The sequence below is a fragment of the Oncorhynchus mykiss genome, chromosome 3, assembly GCF_013265735.2.
Source record: "Oncorhynchus mykiss isolate Arlee chromosome 3, USDA_OmykA_1.1, whole genome shotgun sequence".
Taxonomy (NCBI): domain Eukaryota; kingdom Metazoa; phylum Chordata; class Actinopteri; order Salmoniformes; family Salmonidae; genus Oncorhynchus; species Oncorhynchus mykiss.
The window spans coordinates 55,483,836-55,501,259 of NC_048567.1; the positions used below are offsets into that span (position 1 = coordinate 55,483,836).

Genomic DNA, 17,424 nt, shown 5'->3' on the forward strand with positions numbered 1-17,424 from the left:
CCTCCCTCCCTTCTCCTGTCTCTGCTCCCATCTACCCCTCTTAGGGCTGGCTGTGTGAGTTGCTGCGGTGGAAGGAGAACCCTAGCCCAGAGAACCGTACTCTGTGGGAGAATCTGTGTACCATCCGGAGGTTCCTGACCCTGCTCCAGACAGACAGAGACCTGGTGTATGAAGAGGAGTCCAGGCACCACCACAGTGAGAGGCTGCATACTGTACTACACCTGCCCCAAGAACCACAGGTGAGAGAGACCAGCTGATGTAGCATCAGATTTCCCTAACCTGAGTCCTAACCTTAGTGGTATGGTCCGCGCGCATGGACATGGGCTCCGTATGCTCGAGGGTAACATGGCTCCTTATGTCTGATATGTTTGTAATATCATTGCTGCTAAAATCAAATATTATACAAATAAAAAAAACTTACTGCTTATGCTGGATCGAGGGATGGTCATTGCAGACTTGAATGGATAATGGCAAGAATATCACTCTCCTTTAGTTTGATATCAACCTTCTCACATATTGAATGAGTCTTCGGGACTGGCCCCCTACAACCTTTTCACACACACACACACACACACACACACACACACACACACACACACACACACACACACACACACACACACACACACACACACACACACACACACACACACATACACACACACACACACACACACACACACATGTAAGCATGTAGCATCCTACACAGATGTACAGTAGTCAAGCTCTGCTGATTAAATTTACTTTCTCCAGCCAGGGTCATTATTGCACCAAATACACTGAGGATACACATGCAATTATTCATTAAAACTGAAGTCATGCGTGTGCACACTACGGTTTAATATTTTCCCGATATTTTATAAATGTTCCATCCCCAGAATACATCACTTTTCTCCCGGGCAACCCGATATTTCCCGCCAAAACCGGAAGTGTCATTCAAAAGCCTTTCAAAGCATAGAAATAGAACTACAGTAACAGTCAAAAGTTTGGACAAACCAACTCATTCAAGGGTTTTCTCTATTTTTTTCTTCTCTATTTCCTACATTGTAGAATAATAGTGAAGACATCAAACATATGAAATAACACATATGGAATCATATAGCAACCAAATCAAAATATATTTGAGATTTGAGATTCTTCAAAGTAGCCACCCTTGCCTTGATGATAGCTTTGCACGCTCTTGGCATTCTCTCAACCAGCTTCATGAGGTAGTCACCTGGAATGCATTTCATTTAACAGGTGTGCCTTTCTTTCCTTCCTAATGCATTTGAGCTAATCAGTTGTGTTGTGTTAAGACCAAGTCCATATTATGGCAAGAACAGCTCAAATAAGCAAAGAGACATGACAGTCCGTTACTTTAAGACATGTCAGTTTAGTCAGTTATTTAGTCAGTTATGGCGCAAAAACCATCAAGCGCTATGATGAAACTGGCTCTCATGAGGACTGCCACAGGAAAGGAAGACCCAGAGTTACCTCTGCTGCAGGGGATAAGTTCATTAGAGTTACCAGCCTCAGAAACTGCAGCCCAAATAAATGCTTCACAGAGTTCAAGTAACAGACACATCTCAACATCAACTGTTCAGAGGAGACTGTGTGAATCAGGCCTTCATGGTCAAATTGCTGCAAAGAAACCACTACTAAAGGACACCAAAAAGAAGAAGAGACTTGCTTGGGCCAAGAAACACGTGAGCAATGGACATTAGACCAGTGGAAATCTGTCCTTTGGTCTGATGAGTCCAAATGTGCAATTTTTGGTTCCAACCGCTGTGTCTTTGTGAGACACAGAGTAGGTGAACGGATGATCTCCGAATGTGTGGTTCCCACCGTGAAGCATGGAGGTGTGATGGTGGTGGGGTGTTTTGCTGGTGACACTGTCTGTGATTTATTTAGAATTCAAGGCACACTTAACCAGCATGGCTACCACAGCATTCTGCAGCAATATGCCATCCCATCCGGTTTGCGCTTAGTGGGACTATCATTCAACAGGACAATGACCCACACACCTCCAGGCTGTGTAAGGGCTATTTGACCAAGAAGGAGAGTGATGGAGTGCTGCATCAGATGACCTGGCCTCCACAATCACCCGACCTCAACCCAATTGAGATGGTTCGGGTTGAGTTGGACCGCAGAGTGAAGGAAAAGCAGCCAACAAGTGCTCAGCATATGTGGGAACTCCTTCAAGACTGTTGGAAAAGTATTCCAGGTGAAGCTGGTTGAAAGAATGCCAAGAGTGTGCAAAGCTGTCCTCAAGGCAAAGGGTGGCTACTTTGAAGAATGTAGACTATATTTTGTTTTGTTTTTAAACTTTTTTTGGTTACTACATGATACATATATGTGCTATTTCATAGTTTGGATGGCCAGTTTGGATGGTAAAAATAAAGAAAAACCCTTGAATGAGTAGGTGTGTCCAAACTTTTGACTGGTACTGTGTGATATAGGCTACTGCACATTACGCACAATAGAAAAACATAAAAGCCCAAAGATGTAGCCAGCTATATGCTCTCTTGGTTAAATAAATGAAACTAGTTCCAGTAGGCTAATCTTTTTCAGTGTGAACTGTATTACAGTACTGTATTATACTGTATTATATGGACTGGAATTACACACATCATTCAGACCATGATAAATTAGTATTAGTAGGCTGATGCATATATACCTTTCATAATATTTCCCCTAATGTTATTAGCCTACGTCCTTGTTGCTTTATTCCAGTAAAATGAAACAAGTTTTGTTGTCCTTATCTTCATCATTCTAATGACATCCTTGAATAAAATAGGACTAGAATTAGATGCAGTAGGCTTTCACTTTGCTTCATGAAGAATGAATGGTTATGGGTCTGAATAAATAACTGCTATAGCCTGCCGCCATCATGCGTTCGCCCTTCTTTCAAACTACCTGTGTTCTATTGGCTGCTGTATTTAACATTCGGCAAACGAGAGCTTACGACCCTCTTCTAATAGTCTATTGGAATAAGAAATCCAGCAAGCCATTCTAGTCTAACTTTTCCTGCCTGGGACTCCAAGAGCTAAGGAGTGTTTTTCAAGGAGAGAGGCCAGCAGAGCACAGGTTCGTGCGTATTGTGCAAGAGACCGTGGCTATAAGTTAGAAGCTTATTATGCATAACCCATCATGAATTAGATACAGTGCCTTGCGAAAGTATTCGGCCCCCTTGAACTTTGCAACCTTTTGCCACATTTCAGGCTTCAAACATAAACATATAAAACTGTATTTTTTTGTGAAGAATCAACAACAAGTGGGACACAATCATGAAGTGGAACGACATTTATTGGATATTTCAAACTTTTTTAACAAATCAAAAACTGAAAAATTGGGCGTGCAAAATTATTCAGCCCCTTTACTTTCAGTGCAGCAAACTCTCTCCAGAAGTTCAGTGAGGATCTCTGGATGATCCAATGTTGACATAAATGACTAATGATAATAAATACAATCCACCTGTGTGTAATCAAGTCTCCGTATAAATGCACCTGCACTGTGATAGTCTCAGAGGTCCGTTAAAAGCGCAGAGAGCATCATGAAGAACAAGGAACACACCAGGCAGGTCCGAGATACTGTTGTGAAGAAGTTTAATGCCGGATTTGGATACAAAAAGATTTCCCAAGCTTTAAACATCCCAAGGAGCACTGTGCAAGCGATAATATTGAAATGGAAGGAGTATCAGAACACTGCAAATCTACCAAGACCTGGCCGTCCCTCTAAACTTTCAACTCATACAAGGAGAAGACTGATCAGAGATGCAGCCAAGAGGCCCATGATCACTCTGGATGAACTGCAGAGATCTACAGCTGAGGTGGGAGACTCTGTCCATAGGACAACAATCAGTCGTATATTGCACAAATCTGGCCTTTATGGAAGAGTGGCAAGAAGAAAGCCATTTCTTAAAGATCTCCATAAAAAGTGTTGTTTAAAGTTTGCCACAAGCCACCTGGGAGACACACCAAACATGTGGAAGAAGGTGCTCTGGTCAGATGAAACCAAAATTGAACTTTTTGGCAACAATGCAAAACGTTATGTTTGGCGTAAAAGCAACACAGCTGAACACACCATCCCCACTGTCAAACATGGTGGTGGCAGCATCATGGTTTGGGCCTGCTTTTCTTCAGCAGGGACAGGGAAGATGGTTAAAATTGATGGGAAGATGGATGGAGCCAAATACAGGACCATTCTGGAAGAAAACCTGATGGAGTCTGCAAAAGACCTGAGACTGGGACGGAGATTTGTCTTCCAACAAGACAATGATCCAAAACATAAAGCAAAATCTACAATGGAATGGTTCAAAAATAAACATATCCAGGTGTTAGAATGGCCAAGTCAAAGTCCAGACCTGAATCCAATCGAGAATCTGTGGAAAGAACTGAAAACTGCTGTTCACAAATGCTCTCCATCCAACCTCACTGAGCTCGAGCTGTTTCGCAAGGAGGAATGGGAAAAAATGTCAGTCTCTCGATGTGCAAAACTGATAGAGACATACCCCAAGCGACTTACAGCTGTAATCGCAGCAAAAGGTGGCGCTACAAAGTATTAACTTAAGGGGGCTGAATAATTTTGCACGCCCAATTTTTCAGTTTTTGATTTGTTAAAAAAAAAAGTTTGAAATATCCAATAAATGTCGTTCCACTTCATGATTGTGTCCCACTTGTTGTTGATTCTTCACAAAAAAATACAGTTTTATATCTTTATGTTTGAAGCCTGAAATGTGGCAAAAGGTCGCAAAGTTCAAGGGGGCCGAATGCTTTCGCAAGGCACTGTAAATATAAGGCTAATACTGCATTGACTGTATTGCCTGAAAGAGGTATGCTAGGACATCTATATATAGGGCCATATATCAATCTAGAACAGGATTATCTACAGTATTTTGGATGCAATTTCAATGGAATTGATAGAGAGAGAGAGAGACTGCGAGAGAGTGCACACGCATGGATTTATTTAAAGCAACAATATTTTAGTCATAGGCTGTTTTAAAACTCTGCAGCTGCAATAAAATAAAATAATGTTTTCAATAAGAAAATAAGGTGACCCCCGAAGGCCAGATGGAGATGGGTAAATTAGACAGTCAGTCTTTATATTACTGTAGCATAGACTATGCTGCAGCAAATGTAGGCCTACCTGTCACAAGAAAAACATTTACCATGAGATGATAAGTCTACATGCATTGAACTGCGCTCCATAATGAGATGGGCTGTCTGTCCCCACCCTGTCTGTCCCCATGCGGATGAATCATGTGTTTTTGTCCGGGGCTACAAAAGCAATGTGTGCTGTTGGGGCACACGAGAAACGGAGTTGGGAAACACTGAACTAAGTAGACCAGACACAGCTGCTGTTGCATTGGTGTATATGGGAGACACACCAAGTTAAGTAGAACTGACAATTTTTTTTCAAAGCTAAACTGCCGGAGTGAACTATCTTCATTCATCCACTATCTTTGTTAACGGCTCATCATAGAAAGGAAGTGGTTGTTACCACTGTGCCACCATTAACATATTCCTCAGCTAGCTCCTCAAACACACGGACCAGACCAGACCAGAGAGGAGACAAAATATACTCCACAAGTTGTTCATATTAGAGAGGACACAGAAGGAAGGAGGGACTGAGATGGGCCACACCAGGAGGAGAGGAAGTATAATGAAGTGATAGATCGAAGAAGGAGAGTGATACATGATAAGGAAGGATGATCTTGGAGAGGGTGGGACAATTTATGGTTAGGCCAAGGAGGACGAAAGTCTGTCAGACTGTATTTGTTTCGGTGCATGTGTGTCCCTCTCCTGTTTTTGTTGTCCAAGTTGACACAGTCAGGAGAGGAAATCCCCTCCCTAAACCCAGATCAAAATCCATGCAGCACATCTACCCGCCACATACACACACAGACAGACACACACACACACACACGCCACCATGCAAGTCACCACAGCCAGACCACACATGTGTTCCAGCTGCTACTCAACTCAGTCCCTCTCACACATATACTGTACACTAGACACACAACTGTATGTGCTGTTAAATCAAATCAAATCAGATCAATTCAATGTTGGTCTCATACACATATTTAGCAGATGTTATTGCGGGTGAAGTGAAATGCTTGTGTTCCTAGCTCCAACAAAATTGTTAGAAGTGCTTTATGCTATACTGTATGTGCTGTTGGAAGTGCTTTACGCTATACTGTATGTGCTGTTGGAAGTGCTTTATGCTATACTGTATGTGCTGTTGGAAGTGCTTAAAGCTATACTGTATGTGCTGTTGGAAGTGCTTTATGCTATACTGTATGTGCTGTTGGAAGTGCTTTATGCTATACTGTATGTGCTGTTGGAAGTGCTTTACGCTATACTGTATGTGCTGTTGGAAGTGCTTAAAGCTATACTGTATGTGCTGTTAGAAGTGCTTTATGCTATACTGTATGTGCTGTTAGAAGTGATTTATGCTATACTGTATGTGCTGTTGGAAGTGCTTTACGCTATACTGTATGTGCTGTTGGAAGTGCTTTATGCTATACTGTATGTGCTGTTGAAAGTGCTTTATGCTATACTGTATGTGCTGTTGGGGGTGCTTTATGCTATACTGTATGTGCTGTTGGAAGTGCTTTATGCTATACTGTATGTGCTGTTGGAAGTGCTTTATGCTATACTGTATGTGCTGTTGGAGGTGCTTTATGCTATACTGTATGTGCTGTTAGAAGTGCTTTATGCTATACTGTATGTGCTGTTGGAAGTGCTTTATGCTATACTGTATGTGCTGTTGGAAGTGCTTTATGCTATACTGTATGTACTGTTGGAGGTGCTTTATGCTATACTGTATGTGCTGTTGTAAGTGCTTTACGCTATACTGTATGTGCTGTTGGAAGTGCTTAAAGCTATACTGTATGTGCTGTTAGAAGTGCTTTATGCTATACTGTATGTGCTGTTAGAAGTGATTTATGCTATACTGTATGTGCTGTTGGAAGTGCTTTACGCTATACTGTATGTGCTGTTAGAAGTGCTTTATGCTATACTGTATGTGCTGTTGGAAGTGCTTAAAGCTATACTGTATGTGCTGTTGGAAGTGCTTTATGCTATACTGTATGTGCTGTTGGAAGTGCTTTACGCTATACTGTATGTGCTGTTGGAAGTGCTTAAAGCTATACTGTATGTGCTGTTAGAAGTGCTTTATGCTATACTGTATGTGCTGTTAGAAGTGATTTATGCTATACTGTATGTGCTGTTGGAAGTGCTTTACGCTATACTGTATGTGCTGTTGGAAGTGCTTTATGCTATACTGTATGTGCTGTTGAAAGTGCTTTATGCTATACTGTATGTGCTGTTGGGGGTGCTTTATGCTATACTGTATGTGCTGTTGGAAGTGCTTTATGCTATACTGTATGTGCTGTTGGAAGTGCTTTATGCTATACTGTATGTGCTGTTGGAGGTGCTTTATGCTATACTGTATGTGCTGTTAGAAGTGCTTTATGCTATACTGTATGTGCTGTTGGAAGTGCTTTATGCTATACTGTATGTGCTGTTGGAAGTGCTTTATGCTATACTGTATGTACTGTTGGAGGTGCTTTATGCTATACTGTATGTGCTGTTGTAAGTGCTTTACGCTATACTGTATGTGCTGTTGGAAGTGCTTAAAGCTATACTGTATGTGCTGTTAGAAGTGCTTTATGCTATACTGTATGTGCTGTTAGAAGTGATTTATGCTATACTGTATGTGCTGTTGGAAGTGCTTTACGCTATACTGTATGTGCTGTTAGAAGTGCTTTATGCTATACTGTATGTGCTGTTGGAAGTGCTTTATGCTATACTGTATGTGCTGTTGGGGGTGCTTTATGCTATACTATATGTGCTGTTGGAAGTGCTTTATGCTATACTGTATGTGCTGTTAGAAGTGCTTTATGCTATACTGTATGTACTGTTGGAAGTGCTTTATGCTATACTGTATGTGCTGTTGGAAGTGCTTTATGCTATACTGTATGTGCTGTTGGAAGTGCTTTATGCTATACTGTATGTGCTGTTGGAAGTGCTTTTGTATGGTTTTATGTGAACAATCGGCCAACCCGCCGACCCCACACAACCACTGACCGAAACAAAACGACTCATAATGAATTATGAATCAACGACTGCACTTTTTGTATATCTACAGTATCATGTGACAAGTACTGTATGTGTGACTGCGTGTCCATTAGATCCACAGGTGGAATCGTGTGTGTATTGTGTGTGCATGCGTCTGTGTGTGTCCTGTGCTCCCCTACCTACTCAGCCCCTCTCACACCCGTGGGGACAGCATCACATTTCTCCATGACTGACCCTGCCCTGATGACGCTGGGCTGGCTATCTGGCTCTCCTCTCCAGCAGTACAGTATCTGCTGCTCTGTTTATGCCTCCATGTGTTGAGCAGTAAGTGCATCCCTCTGCTAATTTGGCAGGCCCAGCCCTTATGAATAATTTCTCTATTGTTATTGCTAAATGTAATTCTGCTGCGTGCGTGTGGGCAGTGGGTACTGTGGCCTGGACCCCTGTGCTGACTGCACCGTGGATTGAGACCACAAGAGCGCTGGACTAGAAAGCTGGCAACAAGGGAGCTGGCAACAAGCTCCCTTCTTTCTACAGACAGACACAGACTGTTCTCTCTGCTGCCCCTCTCTTTATGTCGTTTCATTCGTAGGCTACACGTGCAAACACTTTTATAAACCTATTGGTTGCTCTGATGGGCTAATTGTCAGTTTGAGCAGCTGAGTTCAGCTCTTAGCTCAGTAAACCACAGCCAACTTAATGGTTTAATTACTGATAAGTGGAATGATTGCCACACACACACTTGAACACGCAAAAAGGTCATATGCCAGCCCACCCTCATACACACATAGAGACAGAAACACTTAGAAACACACAGATATATAGTACTTTCACATGATCTCAGTTACGGTATAAGCACTGTAAACAACTCAGTATTCAAGCCACACACCTATGCAACAAAGACAGGCTCAGTCACACACACACACACACACACACACACACACACACACACACACACACACACACACACACACACACACACACACACACACACACACACACACACACACACACACACAGAGTGACTCATTCACTCCCCAGGCCTGGTGACACAGGAGAGAGAAGGAAGAAAAAACACACACCGATTAACAGGAAAGATGAAGTCATGCAGAAAACCAACAGAAACTGTATTTTCCGTCATTACATATTTATCTGTGTGTTAATGGTGTCTCCGGTGGCAACATACTGTCCCAGGCAGCCCCAACACACACACATACACTCCCCACCCCTGGTCTGCCTGTAGCCCCAAGAGAACCGGGCCTCATTAAGGCTTTAGCTGAATATTTCATGTAGTATAATTCTTTCATAGTTCTGCATCTCTGTAATTCGCCTTGATTTGCGTTTAAAAGGAAACTTTTTCTTTAATGCAATGAACTCTGATGTTCCCTGGTCGCAATTGAAAAAAAAAGGGAGAACAGTTTGGATGAATATTGAATTATGCCATGAGAAGAACAACTTCCATCCTCAGTCTACAGTACTTTGTGGATGGAGGGGCGGTAAGGAGGGATGGAGAGATGGAAGAGTGGAGGCTCAGTTGGATGGGTAGAGGGTACAGAAGGATGGAGAAATGGAAGGATTGGAGGGGTAGAGGCTCAATTTAGAGGGGTGAAATGGTTGAGGGGTGATGGGTAGAGGGGACAGAGGGCATGGGGTCAAACAGAGAGGAGGGTTTCCTGGCTTTAGCAGGATTGAGGTTGATTTGGAGTTGGAGTCATATTTGCTTGGCACTGACTCTCTTCATTAGTGTCCCTCTGCATTAGAGAGAGAGAGAGAGAGAGAGAGAGAGAGAGAGAGAGAGAGAGAGAGAGAGAGAGAGACCGCACTGGATTAAGGAACAACCAGTCAGCCCACTGTGTTTCTGCGTTTGGCTCGGCTCTCTCACGCTGCCAAGGAGCCCAGCCCAGCGACCAGGCCTCTGTGTGTGTGGATCCATCCAAGAGTCGCCATCTGTGAAAGGAGTAGAGAAATGACTATCTGGGGTCTGAGTCTATATGAGTGTGTGTGTATTTGTGAGTGTCTGTTTTGTTCCTGGTTGTGATAAAGGGAAGTTAAGGGGGGGGGGGGGGGGGGGGGGGGGGTAGTGTGCGTACGTGTGTGTGTGTATGTGGTTGTGAGGAGTGTGTGGTCCACATTAGGTCAAAGGGGAGTGCTATTTTCATCCTGTCTTTTCCCTCTTTCCACCGCTGTCACCAGTCCTTCTCATTCCCTCACTTTGTGTGGCTGCTATTTGTTTCACACAGACATAAAAAAAGATAATAAACGTCAGAAAGTGGAAAAAAACACCCAACCTACACTCTTCCTGTAAATCGCAACCCTCAAACAGCCCCCACAAGTGAAATCGGAGCAATTTGATGGTCTGGCCTGCCCTCAATATTATTTAAGTAATACCCTGTTATTATTGAAGAGGGAGAGAGAAAAGCGAATGACTATTATCTTTGTGGGTCCTTTAATTTTAATGCACCACAGATTTATAGCTTAGCATTCCAGAGCAGAGGCACAGTGGCTGGGCGGGGGCCTGGGGCCGTGGTGCCCCACCCTGGTCATAAAGCCAGTGTGACAGCGGGATAGCAACGCGCCACAGAGCTCTGTGATAGCTAGCTGGCTCTCTGACACTCCTCATGCACCAAACAAGACAACAGGACAACAACACTAGTACCTCACTAACTCCCCTGACTCCCTAGGTCTGGCTTTGATCACCTCTCACCTTTACTTATCTCGAGTCTGTCCCACTAACACTCAAACAACTTGATCTCTCCTTTGCCCGACTCTTTGCCCTCTCGTTGCCCGACTCTTTGCCTTCTCTTTGCCCGACTCTTTGCCCTCTCGTTGCCCGACTCTTTGCCCTCTCTTTGCCCTCTCGTTGCCTGACTCTTTGCCCTCTCGTTGCCCGACTCTTTGCCCGACTCTTTTCCCTCTCGTTGCCCGACTCTTTGCCCTCTCGTTGCCCGACTCTTTGCCCTCTCTTTGCCCTCTCGTTGCCCGACTCTTTGCCCGACTCTTTGCCCTCTCGTTGCCCGACTCTTTGCCCTCTCGTTGCCCGACTCTTTGCCCTCTCTTTGCCCTCTCGTTGCCCGACTCTTTTCCCTCTCGTTGCCCGACTCTTTGCCCTCTCGTTGTCCGACTCTTTGCCCTCTCTTTGCCCTCTCGTTGCCCGACTCTTTGCCCGACTCTTTGCCCTCTCGTTGCCCGACTCTTTGCCCTCTCTTTGCCCGACTCTTTTCCCTCTCGTTGCCCGACTCTTTTCCCTCTCGTTGCCCGACTCTTTGCCCTCTCGTTGCCCGACTCTTTGCCCTCTCTTTGCCCTCTCGTTGCCCGACTCTTTGCCCTCTCGTTCTTACTTCTGTCCCTTTGTTTTCTTCTCTCTGTCCTTCTCACTCCTCCTTTCTTCTGCCCTTCTTCTTTCCCCTCCACCCCGCGCTCTTCTTCTTCCCCCAGTCTACCACCTATTCTTTAATGACCCACTTCCTCTAGTGCCCCCTTCTCCCCCAGTGTTGTTAATGATCAGTGTGTGTTTGCGTAACACCAACCAGACAGGAGGCTAGACACATGTCCCTCTCCCCCTCAGCTGTTTATCCTCTGGCTCTGTCTGGTTAAACCGTCATGGTGGTAGAGCTGGCAGAGCAGGTGGTTGGAGTTTTACCACGAGCAAATCTTACATCCAGGTCAGAGGTCAAAGGTCTACGACACAGGTGCTATAGTAGTTAGTCTCTCTGTGATGGTATTTGAGCTATGAAGCTATGTTTGGCTTTAACCTGGGTTCAGCTAATGCATATCGCTGTTGAACTTAGCTCAGGCAATGGGCATTGCTGTTGTTGAACTTGTTAACCTTGTTGAACCTTTTGTTGACCTCTGACCACTGTACAATGCCTATACTGTTGAGTGGTGCGTAGCTTTGATGAGGGGTCACTGAGCCCCACTAATCAGCTGTACCTGCTTTCTCACCAGGCACTGCACAGACAACCCCCACAACCCCTGAAGGACCACTCCCCGATGCGCGAGGACCCCATGCCCCTCCAGCGTAACGATGAAGAGTCCCCGAATGTTGAAAGAGTCAGTTCAGGAGTCGGTGGTGGCGTGGTCATTAAGAAGCCTCGGTCGCGCACTAAGATCTCTCTAGAGGCCCTGGGCATCCTGCAGAGCTTCATCCAGGACGTGGGTCTTTACCCGGACCAAGAGGCCATCCACACTCTGTCAGCCCAGCTGGACCTGCCCAAGCACACCATCATCAAGTTTTTCCAGAACCAGCGCTACCACGTCAAGCATCACGGCCGGCTGAAGGAGCTGGGGGAGGGGGGCGGTGGTGTGGACGTCAGCGAATACAGAGACGAGGAGCTCCTCTCCAGCTCAGAGGACCCTGAGTCCAGCGAAGACGGTCATGAGGAGATGTACCCCACTACAGAGAGGGAAAGAAGGGGAAGCAACCCAGCAGGGTCAGCCCCTGCCCTGGCACCAGCCCAGCCTTCAGGGACCAGCATGGGGGCCATGGAGGAGGGCAAGGACAAGGGGCATTCTCATGGTCTGAGTGGGGGCCGAGCCAGCTCCCTGCCCCCTGGTAGCTCCTCATCCAGCCCCAGAGAGCAGGCTGACTTCCAGAGATAGAGACCCAGAGACCAGAGGAGATGCAGAAAGAGAGCGAGATCCAGACAGACAGACAGACAGACAGACAGACAGACAGACAGACAGACAGACAGACAGACAGACAGACAGACAGACAGACAGACAGACAGACAGACAGACAGACAGACAGACAGACAGACAGACAGACAGACAGACAGACAGACTGACAGACAGACAGACTGACAGACAGGAAGAGAACAGGAACTAAAGACTGGTAGAGGGGAAGAAGGGCATCGATGAGACAATGACACACTGATACATGCACGCACACACACACACACACACACACACACACACACACACACACACACACACACACACACACACACACACACACACACACACACATATGTACATACACAGAAATGCAGACATATGGGGTCCAACGGAGGCTTCATCAAAGAGTGATTTAAGTGAAAATACAATATGTTACCTCAGCAACATGAAGCAGGGAAATGCCATGACACAGCTGTCATGTGTTACAGTTAGAATAGCCTGTTCAGTAATGTTGAGCCACTAGACAGAGAGAAAAACAAACATACACACACATCCCACCCCTGGCCACAACAGGAACTTGCCACATCAACACCACTTTTGAATTGAGCCAATTCCAAAACTCAGCTTCACCCAAGAGGGTGGGCTCTCATCTGCTCTGTCCAATGACTGCTCTCTCTAATGTTTCAACCACACCCACATAGAGAACACTTGTCCTTATTTCGATGTTGGGTCTTGGGTCAGGCCCCTAACTGACACTCATAGACTGAATACTGGGGGCCTGCTCAGACCTCTACTATCCCATGGTCCCTTGGTTCCATATGCAGACTCCAGATGTACAGCTCATCACTAGCTGGCTAAGGAGTTTTTAGGGCGGCTGTGGCTTTCCATCACCTCCTCCCCCTCTCCACCCCTCCATGACAGGACTCCTCTAGTCTTTGGTCTTTGACAGTGGTGGCAGGTTGTGTGGGTGGGTGGCTGCATGGCAGGTGGGTTTTGGGTGGAGGTAAGAACCAATGATAAACAAATATGGTTTGTCAAAGTCCACAATTGAGCTTTATGGTCTTTTTAAAGTTGGAATCGCCACTCCCAACCAACCCACTCCTGTCGCCATCCCTCAATGGAGCAACCACACCCTACCTAACTCCCTACATCAAATATGGATTATTCTCATCTCTCCAGCACTTATCCCACACTAACAACGTTTGTATGTCCACCACAGTCTCTCCCTATCTCCTCCAGTCATGCCTCAGCCCAGTCTCCCCCTCTTTACTCCTTTGTGGGTACTGTGGTTTACAAGGACACTAGTAGGTAAACCTATCGTGGTTTATGCGGACATAAGAGAGACAGAGGACAGCCTTGTGAGGACATGAAGACCCAGCGGTGTGAAAGGACACTCAAGGCTACAGTTACTCTGGACTGTACCCCTGCCTACCCTCCCTCGACCTATGTGGAGAGAAACAGGGAGGGACACAACAGAACGGAGATTCAGCAACCAAACAATCAGTCACTTTATGTGCGGTAGCCCACCACTTCACTCTTCCTCTCTCGTTCCCCATCCCTCGTCCCTTCCCTCTTTCTCTCTCTCTATAATTGGTGCCTACAGTGTGCCGTTCCACCACACCTACCCGCACTTAACTCCTCCACCCTATTTATTGCTATCTTTATCCATGATTATTATTATCATTATTGTTATTATTGTTGTTATTACGGTTGTTATTGCTGTCATCGCTGTTTATTTTTGGTTCTATTTTCATGGCTTTAATATTGGCTTTGCGAGCACTGTGGTTGTTTTGGTAACGAGAGACGTTTTTGAGACATGAGAAACACACACTGCCAAAAGAAGAAAGTGTCCTGTTATGTAAAAACTTCGATGAATTGTTCCAAAGAAAGAAAGACTTGGGCAGAAACGGGAGTCAAATCCAAAAATGAAACGAAACAACGAATAAACTGTGCTTTTGCTGCAGATGGTGACAATCTAACTTCTTTGAGCTATTGGAAAACATGGCAGGCTTGTTTGTTAAACCCATATCTGAATGTGGGTACTTGTGTCAAAGTATGCTTCCCAAAAGACACCCTATTCCCAATGTACATGAAGTGCACTACTTTTGACCAGACCCTGGAAAAACGTAGTGCACTATATGGAGAATAGGGTGCCATGTGGGACACAGTCAAAGTTACAGAGGAACCATGAGGTATCTGGCTGTCTAGGCAGCTGCTACTAAGATGACATGCCTTGTACTCTTATCAATCATCAATACATTGTGTTTTATCTCTATGATTCTGTCAATCTTTAATTTTCAGCGTTAAATCATGTGTCTGCATATCCAATGTCATGTCATACAGTGAGAGCCACCCCATAGACACAGTCACATCCAGATAGTGGTTAACAACAGCAATCCCTTCCCAGTCATGTGGAGCGCTTCAAACTCAACTTCATACTCAACTCAAACACACACACACACACACACACACACACACACACACACACACACACACGCACACACGCACACACACACGCTTACACCTCCAACACACACACACGCACACGCACACACACACACACACACACACACACACACACACACCTCCCCCCACACACGCACACACACACACACACACACACCACACACACACATACACACTCACCCCCCCTTACACACACACAAACACACTCACAGAGCAACTGTGGCTAGCCCTGCATTTCTCCAAGCCAATCAATTAGAGGCCTCCCTAAACCCTCATGGCTGAGGTTTCTAATAAGAGGCATTGCAGTGACAGTAATTCACATGGAAACGCTGCTGGCTGACTTGCTGGCTGGGTAGCTAGCTGGTTGGCTGTGCTCTCAGACTCAGTGCAGCTCTCTCCCTGTCCCATGAGGGGCTACTATGGCTCAGTGGCCCTGCACACTCAGCCCTGAGTGACTGACTGCTCCCCAGACACCAGTCACACAGACCAGCCTCGGACCAGGGCCATGTTCATTAGGAATGAGAAATATGGAATATAAGCATTCATATTTAGTTTAGTGTCACTGAATACCCAATCCTATCAGTGGAGGCTCCTCAGAGGAGGAAGGGGAGAACCATCCTCAGTGAATTTAATAAAAATAAGAATAGTGAAACATTTAAAAAGTTATCCTTTTTAGATATAACTATACTAAATATATTCATGTCACCAAATAATTTATTAAAACACACTGTTTTGGAATGAAGGCCTACAGTAGCCTCACAGCACTCTGTAGGGTAGCACCATGGTGTAGCCAGAGGACAGTTAGCGTCAGTCCTCCTCTAGGTACATCGACTTCAATACAAAAACTAGGAGGCTCATGGTGCTCACCCCCTTCCATAGACTTACACAGTAATTTTGACAACTTCTAGACTACGTCCTCCAACCTATCAGAGCTCTTATAGCATGAACTGACATGTTGTCCACCCAATCAAAGGATCAGAGAATAAATATAGTAATAAAAGCATAAACTACAGCAAAATGTGGTGAGTAGTTGACTCGAAGAGAGAGAAAGACAATAGTTGAACAGTTTTGAAGGAGGAGAGAGAGAAAGAGGGAGCAAAATACATTTTGTCATTTTTTTCACTTTCAAATAATCAAGCACCCGGCTCAAACAGAGGGATGCTACAGTAGGTTCGCTAGCTGGCTATGACTATCCAACACTGGAACTCAAGGTCAAGGTAAGCTTTTGGTTTTAGAAATGTATTGCCACCACCAGTGTAACTGCTAAACTGCTTACTGACTGTACTGACTGTACTGTACTGTGCTGTGCTGTGCTGTGCTGTGCTGTACTGTACTGTACTGCATGATTGTAGCGGCATTCCTAATGCATTAGTTCTATTAGTTATGTTGACTAAGACATTAGTTTAGATAATATGATGACAACGATGTAGACTGTGTGTAGCTGTTAGCGGTTATGATATAGTTTGGCTTGGAAAGGGTTTTTCACCTGGTCACAGACAGCTGATGTGTTGTATTTTGAAGTTCACAAGCGAAGCAAAATGTGGTCAAATCAAATCAAATGTATTCATAAAGCCCTTTTTACATCAGCAGATGTCACAAAGTGCTTAAACAGAAACCCAGCCTAAAACCCCAAACAGCAAGCAATGCAGATGTAGAAGCTATAAAACAACTCCCTAGAAAGGCAGGAGCCAAGGAAGAAACCTAGAGAGGAACCAGGCTATGAGTGGTGGCCAGTCCTCTTCTGGCTGTGCCTGGTGGAGATTATAAGAGTACATGGCCATCAAGGCCAGATTGTTCTTCAAGATGTTCAAATGTTCATAGATGACCAGCAGGGTCAAATAACAATCACGGTGGTTGTAGACGGTGCAACAGGTCAGTATCTCAGGAGTAAATGTCAGTTGGCTTTTCATAGCTGAGCATTCAGAGGTCGAGACAGCAGGTGTGGTAGCGAGAGAGGGAGAGTCAAAAAACAGCAGGTCCGGGACAAGGTAGCATGTCCGGTGAACAGGTCATAGCAGCAGGCAGAACAGTTGAAACTGGACTAGCAGCACGACCAGCTGGACTGTGGTCAGCCAGGAGTCATCAGGCCAAGTAGTCCTGAGGCACGGTCCTCTGGGAGGAGAGGGAGAGAGAATTAGAGGAACGAACACTAGTAAGCCAGTGTCTCAGCCCACGTGACTCAATTATAGGACCTACTGAAGAGATTAACCTTTAGTAATAACTTAAAGGTTGAGACTGAGTCTTCAACTCTCACATGGATAGGGAGACCATTCCATAAAAAATA

General features: G+C 45.1%; 1 protein-coding gene across 6 annotated transcripts in view; it reads left to right on the forward strand.

Moving 5' to 3' along the window:
• The window catches only part of LOC110504295 (DNA-binding protein SATB2), a 66,396-nt gene extending 53,643 nt beyond the window's left edge, over nucleotides 1-12,753 (forward strand). For 4 of the 6 annotated variants that reach the window (XM_036974637.1, XM_036974636.1, XM_036974639.1 and 1 more), the window contains 2 exons: nucleotides 45-239; nucleotides 11,985-12,753. In XM_036974637.1, the coding sequence (XP_036830532.1) occupies nucleotides 45-239; nucleotides 11,985-12,659 (870 nt within the window). In that variant the 3' untranslated portion in view covers nucleotides 12,660-12,753. The remainder of the gene's footprint in view (nucleotides 1-44; nucleotides 240-11,984) is intronic. The other 2 variants (XM_036974638.1, XM_036974640.1) reach the window with 1 other exon arrangement.
• The last annotated feature ends 4,671 nt before the right edge of the window (nucleotides 12,754-17,424 follow it).